The sequence below is a fragment of the Neolamprologus multifasciatus genome, chromosome 19 (genome assembly GCF_963576455.1).
Source record: "Neolamprologus multifasciatus chromosome 19, fNeoMul1.2, whole genome shotgun sequence".
NCBI classification, from domain to species: domain Eukaryota; kingdom Metazoa; phylum Chordata; class Actinopteri; order Cichliformes; family Cichlidae; genus Neolamprologus; species Neolamprologus multifasciatus.
The window spans coordinates 26,943,366-26,957,121 of record NC_140457.1 but is presented as its reverse complement, the minus strand read 5'-3'; the positions used below and the strand labels follow the sequence as shown (position 1 = coordinate 26,957,121).

Sequence of the window (13,756 nt, the reverse complement as noted above, 5' to 3'; positions counted from 1 at the left end):
TAACAAAAAAACATAAAACAGCAAAACAAACACAAATTGTTAGTTCCTTTGTAACAAACTGCTTACTTGCCTATCTAGAATAAGTTCATTCAGCATCAAGCTTCATTTCTTTGCTCTCAAGGCTTGATTTTGTTTCATGCCCCACTGTAAAACATGGATTCTCACTGTCCACTGTTGTGTTTACCATCTCAACATGAGCAGCACCACATCCCCTTCCTCTCATGCTGGTCAGTGGGTCAGTGTTTATATTATTCTAGCTACATCTGAATCTAACATTTGCCTTAAGTTATTATAACCATGACCTAGCCTTTGCCTAAGATAGTGGGCCCGAACCCAAACCTAACCTAATATCGCTTTCACATGAAAAGGAGCCAAGTCTCCCCAGTGTGACATCTCCCACCACACTGACAGTTTAAGCACAAACACAACCCAGCAGACAAGCTTAAGTGTAACAAGATTGGTGTTTATATCCAGGAGTCCAGGTGATGTTCTGGAGACTTTTAACTTTCTGGAAAACACAGAAGACAGCGATGAAGACGATGATGAGGAGGGGGACCTGATGGATGACATCAGCACTGACAAACATCACAGAGCCAAGAAACATAAGACCAAGGTAAGCAGAGAGCAGGCAGCCCCTTTTAAATCACCACTGTAGTTCTTTTCCCCTGTACCTCCTTCCTTTACTCTGCCGTCCTTCAACACCTCTTCCTTAATTCTTAACTTGTGTTTTGTGTTTTGTTTTTTTTCTCTCTTTCCTCTCCTGCTATTTTAGGTGGGAAACGAGGGCTTAGCGTCAGAGGATGATGCCGACACAGAGGAGGCTCTAAAGGAGTTTGACTTCTTGGTGACGGCTGAGGATGGAGAAGGGGCGGGTGAGGCTCGGAGCTCCGGAGACGGGACAGAGTGGGGTAAGAGATGTACATGAATCCCACTGATTGTAAATATATGAAGGCTGTGTCCTTTGCTCTGTCTGTTGAATGATATTCACCTTAAATAAACAAATGCAAATTGTAAATTATTGATGATTATTTTTCCAATTAATGAATTGTGTGGCTGTAAAATCATTATGACAACAGCTAATGAATATAATCTTGTAATAGGGAGGTACAGTGTGTTTATTAAAGCCTCTCACTCTTCAGCGGAGCCTCTACCATTTCCTACTGGCGGGGGGAAGTCCTTCTTACTTGGGGGGTCAGATGATGTGTTGGAGAGCGTGCTGGGACTGGGTGACCTTGCCGACCTCACAGTCACCAACGATGAAACAGACTATGGCTATGATGTAAGGAAAAAAAACCTAAGCTGCAGTTTAAAACTCAAACATTCTTTAGAAATTGCGCTAACATTTACATCTTCTTTTCCTCAGCTGCCGTCCAGTAAGGAGTCTTCGTTCAGGAAGACATGGAACCCCAAGTACACGCTAAGGAGCCATTTCGATGGTGTCCGAGCACTGGACTTTCACCCCGTTGAGCCCTGCCTGGTCACCGTGTCCGAGGATCACACCCTTAAACTGTGGAACCTCACCAAGACTGTCCCTGCCAAAAAGTAGAGTAACACCAGATGTACACATAAACTTCCAAGCAGAACTACCAGAATAATCAAAAGACTCTGGCATAAATTACACCAAAATATATAGTCTGAGGAGCTTGGAAAGAAAAGTTCTGAACTGAAGAAGCTTCTCGGATGAGAGGTGAAACGTTTTCAAGGAAACCTAAAGAAGTCCAGACTCTTTTCTTTTCAAGCTCCTTAGACTACAATGACCTGGATGACTTTGTTTATGTAAAATAAGACATTGCCTTTACTTAAATAGCCAGCACCTGAACACCTTAGTCTTTGCTGCTGTGATCCCAATGGGACCTTCTCTAGTTACAGCATGATTATGCTCGTTTCTCTTAGCTGAACAGTTCTTGCCATGACTGGGATTACTGCAATAGTTAAATAAGGCTGTTTGCTCGATACCAGCATTACATTAACACAACATAAGTGATGGTCTTGTATTGAGGAAAGAATTTCCAGTGATTAACTTGTTGCAACGGTTGCTTCTGGAAACCATTTGCAGTGAAGACCTCAGAGCTGGTTGAAATACTGGCAACATTGCAAAGCTGTGATCAAAGGAAAAATCATTTTCTAAAGGGTATCCTAAATTTAAAAAAAAAGAAAGAAGAAAAAGTTCAGTCGGTTGAGAAAAGAACGCTTAGCATGGACAGTATTTCCTCATCACATAGAAAAGCTTTTATTCACTCTGCTTCAGAGGAAAATCCTCTCCTTACAAACCTGGCAAATCCTTTCAGTATTAGCATCTCATTTTCTCCTCATCACTGCGTTTCCATGGCACTATTCTGATCAAACTCACACCACAAGCTTCTGATGTGTCAGTGTCTTACAAATAATCCCTTTAAATAATACCCCTCAGGACTTACTGTCGTACAGTGAAAAACAGTCACTGCTGCCTGTAACAGAGTTGAAGAAGAGTCTGTTTGATGATGAAGTAACAATCTGCTTGTTTATTTCACTGTTGTTGTTGTTTGCTTTTTCCAGAAGTGCCTCTTTCGATGTGGAACCGGTCTACACATTCAGAGCCCATGTGTATGTATCCAAACACACACAGTGTGCCTAAGGCTCTATTTGACTTGATGGTTGAGGTTCCATGGTGTTTTTGACTCTTTCAAGTTACATCAGATTTGTTCACGTTTTAAGTGACACAAGTAATATATATAAAAATGTGAGTTTAAAAAAAAAAAGAAAAAAGGTAATTTCAGACCTGTGGTGAACTGCTGTTGGCAGGAAGACAGAAATTATGCTTTTTAGTGGCAGCAGCTATGAATAAATGAGCATTACTAGTGATTAAGACTGACAGGCACCCTGTAGCTACAGCATGAGAATAATCTCAGCAGCAGGAAATATGTCTGAGAAAATGTAAGTCAAACACCAGGAAAAAAATGTTATAAAGTAACAGAAAATTGGAAAATTTAATGGACCAAATTGCCAGATAATAGTAGAATCAAAAATAACTAAAATGCAAATAAAACACTAAATCAAAATAAAAACTGTATTAAAATATGTCTGAAAAGTTGTTTTGTTTTTTTAATATTTAAAAAAAAATAAAGAATTTGATTAAAATATCAGAAAATGTCTTTAACAAACTAAAAACTATCAATATCATGTTTGGACAAACTAGATTTATAGAACATTTTTGGTATATTATAGTTATAAAGGTCTTTTCACTGCTTATGTCTAAACTTGCTAGATGTTGATCTCACTCACACACACACACTGTAAGTGAGAGATCTCAGTAACCAGCAGGATTAAATGACTGTCGAGGTTACGTGTTTGCACTTGACATCATCCGTAAATATTTGTATTTTATCAAACCTCTGGTGATGATGCTCTTTTCTGTCTTCAGTGGACCAGTGTTGTCATTGGCGATGACCTCCAGTGGTGAACAGTGTTTTAGTGGTGGTCTTGACGCAACCATCCAGTGGTGGAACATCCCCAGCTCAAATGTTGATCCCTACGACACTTATGGTACACACTATTTCACTAAGTGAAAGGGAAAAGGTTTAAGTAGTAGTGAGCCCTGCTATAGTTTGGAGTGGCGCTAACAAAAAGAGGAGAGGCCAAGCTGAAGATGGCAGAGACGGCTCAGGTTGGGCAGATATGAAAAGTTAGAGCGACAAGGCTGAGATGTTTGGGCATGCACAGAGGAGAGGCAGTGGATATATTGGACAAAAGACGTTGAAAATGAAGCTGCTAGGCAGGAGGAAATGGGACCACAGAGAAGATTCATGCTGAGTGTGGACACGCTGGAGGGCTGGTGTAGCAGAAGGGTATATGTTATGGTAACAGCCAAAAGAAAAACAAGTAAACCGGTTGTCTCCTTTCATAATGATCTCCTTGTTTTTTCAAAAATTTAGATTTCTTAGATTACCTCACATGGCTCTGCTTTCCCCTTATTTTTCTTTTTTGTTTTATTCTTGGAATCACGGTTCCCAAGTTTGTATGTTTTTTCTTTTAGGTCTGCTCTTATCAAGGCTGCATTCCTCATGTCTTTACTTTCTCAACAAAATGCTGGATTTTAAAAAAATGTCTTTACTTGGGAAAAATACAATTTTTGGGAACATTTTATTTCACAAAACCTTACAAAGACACCAAAAATGTCTTCCCTTTGTTAAAGTTTTCTCTCTCAATTGGGAATATTTGTCAGTTAGATGAATGTACAGTTATAAAAACAGAAGGCCCCTCTCATTTCTTATCTCTCTTCCAATCAGATCCAAGCGTCCTGGCAGGTTCCTGGTTAGGACACACGGACGCTGTGTGGGGATTGGCATACAGCGGTATCAAAAACCGCCTCCTGTCCTGCTCGGCCGACGGAACAGTGAAGCTGTGGAACCCAACAGAGAAAAACCCCTGCATTAGCACTTTCAATACAAACCATGGTAAGAAGAAGAAAAAGGGTGCGCTTCTTTGCAGGAGGGAGTTTGAACAGACTTGCTGATGTTTACATCTGTCAACAGAGCATGGGATCCCCACATCAGTGGACTTCAATGGTTGTGACCCTGCTCACATGGTGGCATCCTTTAATAGCGGAGACGTGGTTGTGTATGACCTGGAAACTTCCCAGCAAGCACTTGTGCTCAAAGGACAGGGAGATGGCAGTAAGAGCACAAACAACCATGAACAGATATGAGGTGTGTGATGGGTTTTTGCGGACAGTAAACAGTGTTATCCTTTTCTCTCCCTCCTCAGCTCTGTCGGGGTCAAATCATATAAATAAGGTGGTGAGTCATCCCACGCTTCCAGTCACCATCACTGCTCATGAAGATCGACACATCAAATTCTTTGATAACAAGTCAGGTCAGTCTGCAGCTACTCCCCAGCTGTGTCCATCACTCCAAAGATGGTGAGCCTGATTGGTGAGATCAGGTTTCACAGCTCCCACTTCACAGACACTGTGTACAGAGTGACTCAGAATTATTTTGACTTGAGAAAAACGAGTCCTTCAGGCTTCTGGAAGTGCTTAGGTGTTCCTTGTGTCCTCTATGCAGGTAAAGTGATTCATGCCATGGTGGCTCATCTGGACGCAGTGACCAGCCTGGCCGTGGATCCCAACGGCATCTACCTGATGTCTGGCAGTGAGTCTCATAAAAGTCTTCCTGGAGCTCAGAATAAAGCATTGAATTTACTTTAGCTTTTTTTAAATTAAATTCTGAAAGTTATTACAGTTCTTCATGCGTGCTGTAGATGGTGACTAGTGGGTGGCTGTAGCTCAGGTGGTAGAGCAGGTCAGCCACTAACCAGAAGGTCGTGGTTCGATCCCAGGCTGCCTCCTGGTTGCATGCCAAATATCCTTGGGCAAGATACTAACCCCATGTTTGCCTACTGGTGGTGGTCGGAGGGCCCGGTGGCGCCAGTGTCCGGCAGCCTCGCCTCTGTCAGTGCGCCCCAGGGCAGCTGTGGCTACAATGTAGCTTGCCGTCACCATTGTGTGAATGGGTGGATGACTGAATGTAGTGTAAAGCGCTTTGGGGTCCTTAGGGACTGAGTAAAGCACTATACAAATGCAGGCCATTTACCATTTAGTGAAGATTGAAAGGTTATCTATTAGGGCTGAGTATCGTCACTGATTTCTAGAATCGATTCAATTCCGATTTACAAGGTCCCGAATCAATTCGATCCAGGATTTGAGGAAATTTTGCCTCAGACAGTCAGAAATATTATAATTCTGATCACGTATCAGTACATATCCATGTTTTTCTATCTATAAAAAGAAAGCTGACACTTGCGAGACTTTATCAAAGGTGTAAGCATCACAGCAGATGCCTTTTGTGTCAAAGAAACAGCATAAAACACAGAAAAACATGAAAGCGATTTTCCTGGCCTGGGATTTTATAGCAGATGACCTTAAAAATATTCTGCAGTAGATCAAAGACGAAAGAAAACCATTAATCAACATATGAACATTACATGATGCTGCTGAAGCGAAGCAGAGCAAAGTTAGAGGTTTTATTAGAGACACAGCTAAGGGTTTTGCAATTTTGCATAATTTTTAAAAGTTTTAATTTGTTCAGTAGAATACTGAACAGCAGAAATTAGGTTTTCTTTTCGGAAGTAAGTAAAAGGAAAAAAGAAACAGCGGCCGATAGCGCTGTAAACAACGGCAGTGGGTGATAAGCAAGCGAATAATGCAGAAAACAGAGATTTTTAGATGGGAAACTATTCCTGAGAGAGGGAGAGAGCTGTGCAGGAAGTGTGATTTTTATCTTGGTGGAAGCAAAACAGCAAGTAGGAGGGAATTCATGACGATGTTTATGTGAAGCGTAGTTTGGATCTTTTTGCTCCGGGTTCAGTCAGAGATAAAACCTGCAGCTTCAGAATCTAGCGCAAAAAAGGACGTAAGCACAAAGCGCGAAACACCAGAATCGGTGAGCTTTCAGCCCCGACCATGTTCGTGCCGTCGGGTGAGAAAGGCGACATCTCACTGATTCTGATGCGTCGGCGGGTCCGCTCTTTGTGTTTACGTCTTTGTGCAAAATCCGTGTTCCTGCTCTCATTTACTGTTTTAGCTGTTTGGTGGTTGTTGAAATTTTGTGAGGTTTAACCTGAGATTCTGGCATTTTGGGCAAAATAAATTTATATTTAAAAATCTATTAGGATTTTAATGAATCGATATTACATTATCCAAGCTAGAATCAATTTTAATCGATAAATCGATAATCAAAACCCATCCCTATTATCTATGTAAGTCAGTTCAACTTTGCTTTGTACCATTACATGACTGAGTGTTCTCTTTAGTCTATTTACTTGTACAGCACATATAGCATTGATTATCATGTGTGCTCAACTAGGACACTTTGCCTCACAACGGCTTTGTTCACACCTTTAAGTCAAATGACCTGCAGTGCTATATATTAGGCCCCATCTGCGTATATACCCCTGTCACCACAGTCATTCCTCAATCCTTATTCTCCTCACTTCACCACGAACACTTCATTTGACAAGCTGGCTTTTCCATGTAAAGAGATTTTTGACTAAGACCAAAGGGCATGCATTTTGTCATGAGCTCTTTCACTCGGGTCACGTTAGTGGAGAAAGTCCTGGGAGGTGCTGCTCTTACAAGGCACAATCCTCTTCTCAGAGTCCTTTGACCCAGTTTTAGAGTCGTCAGACCAGTATGCTGCCAGTCCTGCTGCGCTGCCTAGCCAAAACAAAACACCTGTTTTCTCTGTTTCACCGTACAACTAAGAAGCTCTCCTCTGACAGCTGAGAAGCCATTTATGTTTTGTGAGGTTTTCTGATGACGGAAAAAAAAAGTCTTTCTTTTTTTCTTCTCAGGACTAACCACTGCATGTATCAATCTGAAATCTACTCAGTTCACTGTGTCTGGCTATAGACAGGATCTGGAAAAAGCTGATTTAGTTAAGGCACCTCCTATAGATCCATTACTGACAGTTTATTTGGCCCTGTCTCACAATCCAAGCACAGGTGCCCCCACAGCTCTTCCATCCAAGATTTTCCACATTTCATTTAGACATTCAGACACATTAATCAGGCTTAGTGACAGAGCTCATGGTGCAGGCATTGCCCATCTATGTTTGGATCACTGGTTCCCCAGACAACCCACTGGTGCCTCTCCATATTGAGGTCAGATGTCTTTAGCCCAAGTTCTGTTCAGGTTGTCAGCCCCAAAAGGTGACGCACTTTCCTATCACAGTCTGATAGGCACAACCCCACAAAAAACACTTTTGGTGTCTCAGGTTGTAGCATTCAATTTTGGTGATGACATCAGCCGTTCACACTGATTTCCATCCACTGTTTCACTCTGTGTACTTTGACCAAATGTATTAACGAACTGTCAGCTCAATGTGAGGAGTGGTCACATCTTAGCCTATTTGGACAATTGGGGTTTGATAGCAGGACCCAAAGAGCAGGCTGTGACCACAAGTCAGCAGGTCTCTTGTCTTGGGCTGGAAATATGCTCAGTTTCCAGCTGTGGATGTTTGTCAGGGCACAGAATAGCTGCACTCAGTTTCACTTGGGGCACAGACTGCATTTCCACATAATATTGCAATTTTATGTCATGGTGATGGCATGATGGTTGTAGAGCCTGACTGATGTAGCATTTTTCAGATCAATATTTGGTGATTTTTAAAAATAGGCAATATATATTGGCCAATACAGCTTTATCTTCTAGACACACAAAATATAAATGGATTTCCCTAAAAATTGTTAGGTGTAATCATTTGAGTCCTTACCAAGATTATATGAAAATGAAATTTAAAAATAGTTTTGTTTTATTGTCACGAGAAGTCTTGGATTACTTGCTCTGCCCAACTGCAACTTCCCTGTTGGGAAACGGCAACCGGCTGATCCGAGTATACTGCAGTCTGGTGGACAAACTATCCAATGGCAACCCTCATAACATGGTCTTTTTTCGTCTCTCCTTCCTTATTTATTTTTCAGTTATCAGCAGAACAGTTAAAATTATTTGGCAATACTAAGAAATCGCCTTACCAATATACTGGCGTGTTCCACAATATTTAATCAAGGTTTTAAGGATGACAGCATGTCAGTGGTGAATTCAGTTTCTGCCTAGCTGCTCCTTGCATGTTAGCTTTTTATCCTTGGAGAGAGCCCGGCTACAGTGCATATAAATATTTATACCATTATTATTACAGACAGTGTGTGGCATAAGACTAAACATTGGTTCAGTTCATTGTGGGTTGTTGATATTTCTTTATGGGCTTAATTTATTCTTTTCGAATCTTTTTCACTTTAGAACGCTGGACTTTAAACTGTTTAGAAGTCTCCTTATAACCCTTCCCAAACTGAAGGGCAGAAAGAATTTCTTCTCCAATATCATCTTTTTAAAAGCTTCAAACTGTCGAGAACTTCTCCTGTTGCAGAGGTTCTCATACTCACTGATAATTACTTAAGTGCATCTGAGTAGCAGAATCTGGTTGCTACTTACTCTCTTGATTCCTAATGGCGTAGTAGGTTTGGAAGCACTAAGGTTTACATAGTTCTTCTCACTCTACTTCTTTGTATTTTCTTAATTTTTTGATACTTAAAATGTTAGAAATGAGAGATGATATGCTTTGTGCTTTTATGGCTATGTATGCATTGTAGTTTGTTCCTGTCCTTTGCTAGACCAGTGTTTCCCAACCACTGTGCCACGGCGCATAGGTGTGCTGTGAGAAATGATCGGGTGTGCCGTGAAAGATTATCTGGTTCCACCTGATTAGTACTCTAAATGACTGCCGTGAGTAACGGGCAGAACAATTACATTCTATTGTAATCTCTTCTAAACGCTACAAGAGATGAACAAAATCAACTTTTGGAGAATTACATTCTCTTCCACTAGAGGGCAGTAAAACTACCTACTCTAATTAAATTGAATGCCAACTGCCAGTAAAACAGAAGACGAAGAAGAAATGACATAATCGTCATGCTGTGAATGAGACAATGCAGTGCGTAATAGCAATAGATAAATATTTGAAAAGAACAAGTAGTCAATCTGACCTGGGCCCTGGAGAAAATCTGACCCAGATGAAGGCCCTAACATGAGTAGTGGGCAGAAAGCAAAAAAGGTACACTGGGTGTGATTTTTCTAATGTAAAATATGTGCCGTGGCTCCAAAGGGTTGGGAGACACTGTGCAGACAAATCTGGCAGTGGTTAATTTGAAACATTACAGAGCAAGCTAATTTTACAGCTATTTAAGCACAGAGAGCTAGAGATTAATTAGCTGACCTCTTTCACTCACTTTCTATAAGATAGTTTGCAGTTAGTCCAGGTAGCAGCTAAGATAGGTTAGGCGGACATCTCCCAGCGCAGGGTCAGTTTTGATCACAGAAACTAGTTTCAGTTTTGATCACAGAAACTAGTTTCAGTTTTGATCACAGAAACTAAGCACATGTGCCTTCGTAAGTCTCCGGTTTCTGCTCATGTTATGGCAGTTAAGGCAACTGTATGACAAAACTCTCAGTGCATTCAAGATTTTAATATAACATTAATCATTTGTTTCTATCACTTCTCACGTCAAAAGAAATGGAAATGAGTTTGGTTTGTGCAATTAAATTACTTTGTAACAACATTGACATAATGGCTTACATTTTTTTTCTTCTCCTCAGGTCACGACTGCTCTCTGCGTCTGTGGAACCTAGACAGTAAAACGTGTGTTCAAGAGATCACAGCTCATCGTAAGAAGAGCGAGGAGGCCATCTACGACGTGGCCTTCCACCCCTCCAAGGCCTACATTGCCTCCGCTGGAGCCGACGCCCTTGCCAGAGTCTACGTATAGACGAGGAAGAGAAGATTTAAACAACAAAAAAAAAGAAAAGGAAAAAGAGGAGATGACCTCGAGGTGAGGGATACAGAGACAGACAAAGAGAGAGAGGGGCTAGTCTGTACACAAACAGGATTCAGGTCTGTTCAGGTCTCTGAACACAGAATATATATTAATATGAAAGACTGGAGCATCTCCAACGGACAACCGAACAAACACACACAGGTTTCTTACACAAATTTTTAAGTTAAGAGGTGGAGTGGTGTGATCTCCCTACAGCTAATTGAAGAGACAGCAGAAACGCGTTTAATGATCAACTTGGAGCAGCTTGCCTGAAACCCATCTAGCCCCTCACAAATCCCTAAGGTAGCTTTGACACTACATGCCTGTCCCATTCATTAACACTACTGTGACTCCTGATCCCAGACAGAAGAACTGGAGCTGAGGGTAAAGGAAAAATCCCCCCAAAATTAGACCTGGTCAGAGCTGGCCAAGGAAAGCAGCCTGACATCTAGATGAGTTAACCCATCGCTCTTTTATTTCTTACTGTTGTCATTTAGCATCGTAATGCGGTCAAATGTAGCACATTAAACTGTGGAATCGTAGCACTACAGTCTACATGTTGTGGGGACATTTTTGCACCTTTCCCCTGTTTCTCTTTCTGTCCCACTGGACTCAATGCTGAGAACTGATTTTTACTCATTTGGTAAATGTTCAGGCGTGTCTGAGAGGAGACAGTTACAACTCGAAAAATGGCCCTTGTGAGAAGTTGCCTGGAATCTGTATTGAATTCACCCCCATTTGGCTAATTTTTCTCCAATAACTCTAAGAACTCTACTTTCAAGGCAGTTGAGAGCAGGCTTGCAGTCCCGAACAGTTATAATTGGCTGCCAGTGTTTTCTCTATGTTTGTTATACATTATAAAAGCTCTATTACTCCCCAGGTGTTGAAGCTTCAGTGGCATATGAAACCAAATCTAAGCACAATTACAGTGCATTAAGCAGTCTGCTCTCCCAGTCTGACACTTCACATGAGGTGATACAGCTAGAAATGTCCAAGAGTGGAGCATTCTAATGAGTCTCCAAAGTCTGCACTTTCTCCTACTGTAATCCATTTAGTAGAGCTAACCACTAGTTTAACTAGCAAAAATATAGAGTAGCAAAGAATTCGAGTTGAGTACAGTTTTGTACTGGCTCTCGCCTGCCTCAGGAGAGAGCATATGTAAAACATCCTCTCATTACACTGATCTCCTGTCTAGACAAAACAGTCTGAAGAAACAATTTTGACATTTTCATGGCTGTGCTAAGCTCTGGTAAAACAGGGAAAACTTAAACACCAGTGTCTTTGTTGTGCTTTGTACACACTGCTTCTTCACAGTGTTTACGTGGAGAAGAGTGTCTCTGTTCAGATCTTTTTTTTGTGTGTGTCACATGTCCCTGATTGGCTGGATTCATGTGAAAGAAAACTGAAAAGCTACAAGCAAACATCTGACCCAGGTTTCTGAATGCAGCCAGCTACCTGCACAGAAACAAAAAATTGAACTATGTCATAGACTATCATCAATCTTTAAATGCCGAAACACTGAAAAGTAGCAGCTATTTAAGTTGATTTTAGACGTTTGGCCTGTTCAAAATGATTTCCAAGTTGCAAAAAATACCTAGTAATCAAGTGTTTTGTGTGTAGTCTAATTCATACGTGCATGAGTTTTAAGTGCATTTTAATTAGCTGCTCAAAAAACATTTGCCAATTTATAATCATACAACATCTAAGCTGTTCCACTGGTGAACATTATTCGAGATGCCCGTGTCCCAACACAGGAAGCTGTAAGCTGTTCTATGTATCATCCATAGTATGATCGGAATAGGGGTACTTGTGTCCATGTAAACACTCCTCCTGTCACAACAATTTCAGCATCTGTTTAGTGACAGTGAAATCATATTAGCCACATTAAACCCTGCTGTAAGACTGCCTGAGGAACTGTACTAAAGAGAAAGCCCGGAGGTTAATCAGATGTTGGAATCACATCTGAGGGGGATTTTTCCTTTAAACCTTCAGAAACGTCAACCTGAGAACAGAACATGTGATGTTTGAACTTCTCTCTTTCACTTTTTAATAATTAAATCTGAACTAAAGCTTCTGCAAAGCAAGTTTTACAGTTTGTAAATGGGGAAAATGAAGAAGAAATATGTTTTGAGCAAACAGAATGGATTTAATATCAGATTTTCTTTTTGCCTCTGAGAATGTTTTGGTGAGAATGAAAGTTTGGTTAATACTCACCGACCTCAGCCTCCTGCTGGGCCTATCAGAGCCCCACGTTTAACAGTGTAACAAGCGGAGGATTCAGCATTACTGTAGTTACATATTTTTGTTTGTGTAAAACAAATCTAGTTTTTATAGTCCTTTTTAATTCTTTTTAAAAATCCACAATATAGTTACTGCCACAATGGATGACCCATCAACCAAAAACCTCACCTCAGTCTGATATGTCAAGACGTCTGGCTTCAGTTTTGGGCCCTGATCTCAAATCATGTAAAGACAGGAACTGCTGCTGCTGAGTGTTGAGACAGCTGAGGAGAGGGTCAGCTGTATCTGTTAGCGTCTGTCCTGATGTTAAATATCAACCTTTAATATACATTTGTCCATTCGAGCTAATGTCTAACATGGCACACATTCCAGTGTGAAACAGCAGCTTATCACAGTGATAAGGTGTTTGCTCCAGAGGGTAGAGCATGCAAGTCCAATATCATCAACTGAAAGACTCCAAGCACAAGATGCATTTTAATTACTCCACAGTGAAACCCTTGCGTCTTTTACACAACAGCCTTGGCATGTTAACTATTAGCTTTGTCTTATGCTAGAATTAGTTTTAAAAAGTTACATTTTTAAAAGACTTATTTGGCATAAGAAAGTTACATTTATATGCCATCTTAATGCTGGTGTAAGACAGAACTAATTATGTCCTAGAAATGTACAAACAAAATTAATTTGCATAGAAAATGTAATCCAAGCATACAAATGCAGACCTATGAATAAATGCAAGGTGCCAAATGCTTACTAAGTCATTCTGTTCATTCTAATTTACACTGCAGTATCTAGTCTTTGTCACTGCAGCCGATAAAATCACTGGGGGGGGAAAAAGCCTGACCAACTCCTTCGTAGGCCAGTCTTATATGACCTTGTTTATGTAGACTGGATAAAATGACGTGAGGTCATAGCAAAAAGGTTTTACAGGTGAGAACTTCTTGAACTACAAATACACAACTTGCTGAAATGATGCCTTTTCCTCACAGTCAATATATTTGACATCTAATTAGCTCTGTTTGTTTGTTTTGTTGGTTTGTTTTTTAATAAATGAACTTTTAAAATGTTGTGTACACTGTACACATGAGCAGTTTGTTATAGTATAATACAGCTGCCATAAAGATCATTTTGTTATGGCTGTAATTTTTTTTGTTGATATCATCTGAAGGGAGGT

The 13,756-nt window shown here is 40.6% G+C and overlaps 1 protein-coding gene across 1 annotated transcript in view; it reads left to right on the top strand.

Moving 5' to 3' along the window:
- Positions 1–13,411, top strand: part of strn3 (striatin, calmodulin binding protein 3) — a 31,484-nt gene extending 18,073 nt beyond the window's left edge. The window contains exons 6-16 of the mRNA XM_085144161.1: positions 475–613; positions 773–908; positions 1,140–1,279; positions 1,364–1,542; positions 2,536–2,583; positions 3,401–3,522; positions 4,266–4,433; positions 4,512–4,652; positions 4,744–4,851; positions 5,043–5,129; positions 10,127–13,411. Coding sequence (XP_085000287.1) covers positions 475–613; positions 773–908; positions 1,140–1,279; positions 1,364–1,542; positions 2,536–2,583; positions 3,401–3,522; positions 4,266–4,433; positions 4,512–4,652; positions 4,744–4,851; positions 5,043–5,129; positions 10,127–10,296 — 1,438 coding nt within the window. The 3' untranslated portion in view covers positions 10,297–13,411. The remainder of the gene's footprint in view (positions 1–474; positions 614–772; positions 909–1,139; positions 1,280–1,363; positions 1,543–2,535; positions 2,584–3,400; positions 3,523–4,265; positions 4,434–4,511; positions 4,653–4,743; positions 4,852–5,042; positions 5,130–10,126) is intronic.
- The last annotated feature ends 345 nt before the right edge of the window (positions 13,412–13,756 follow it).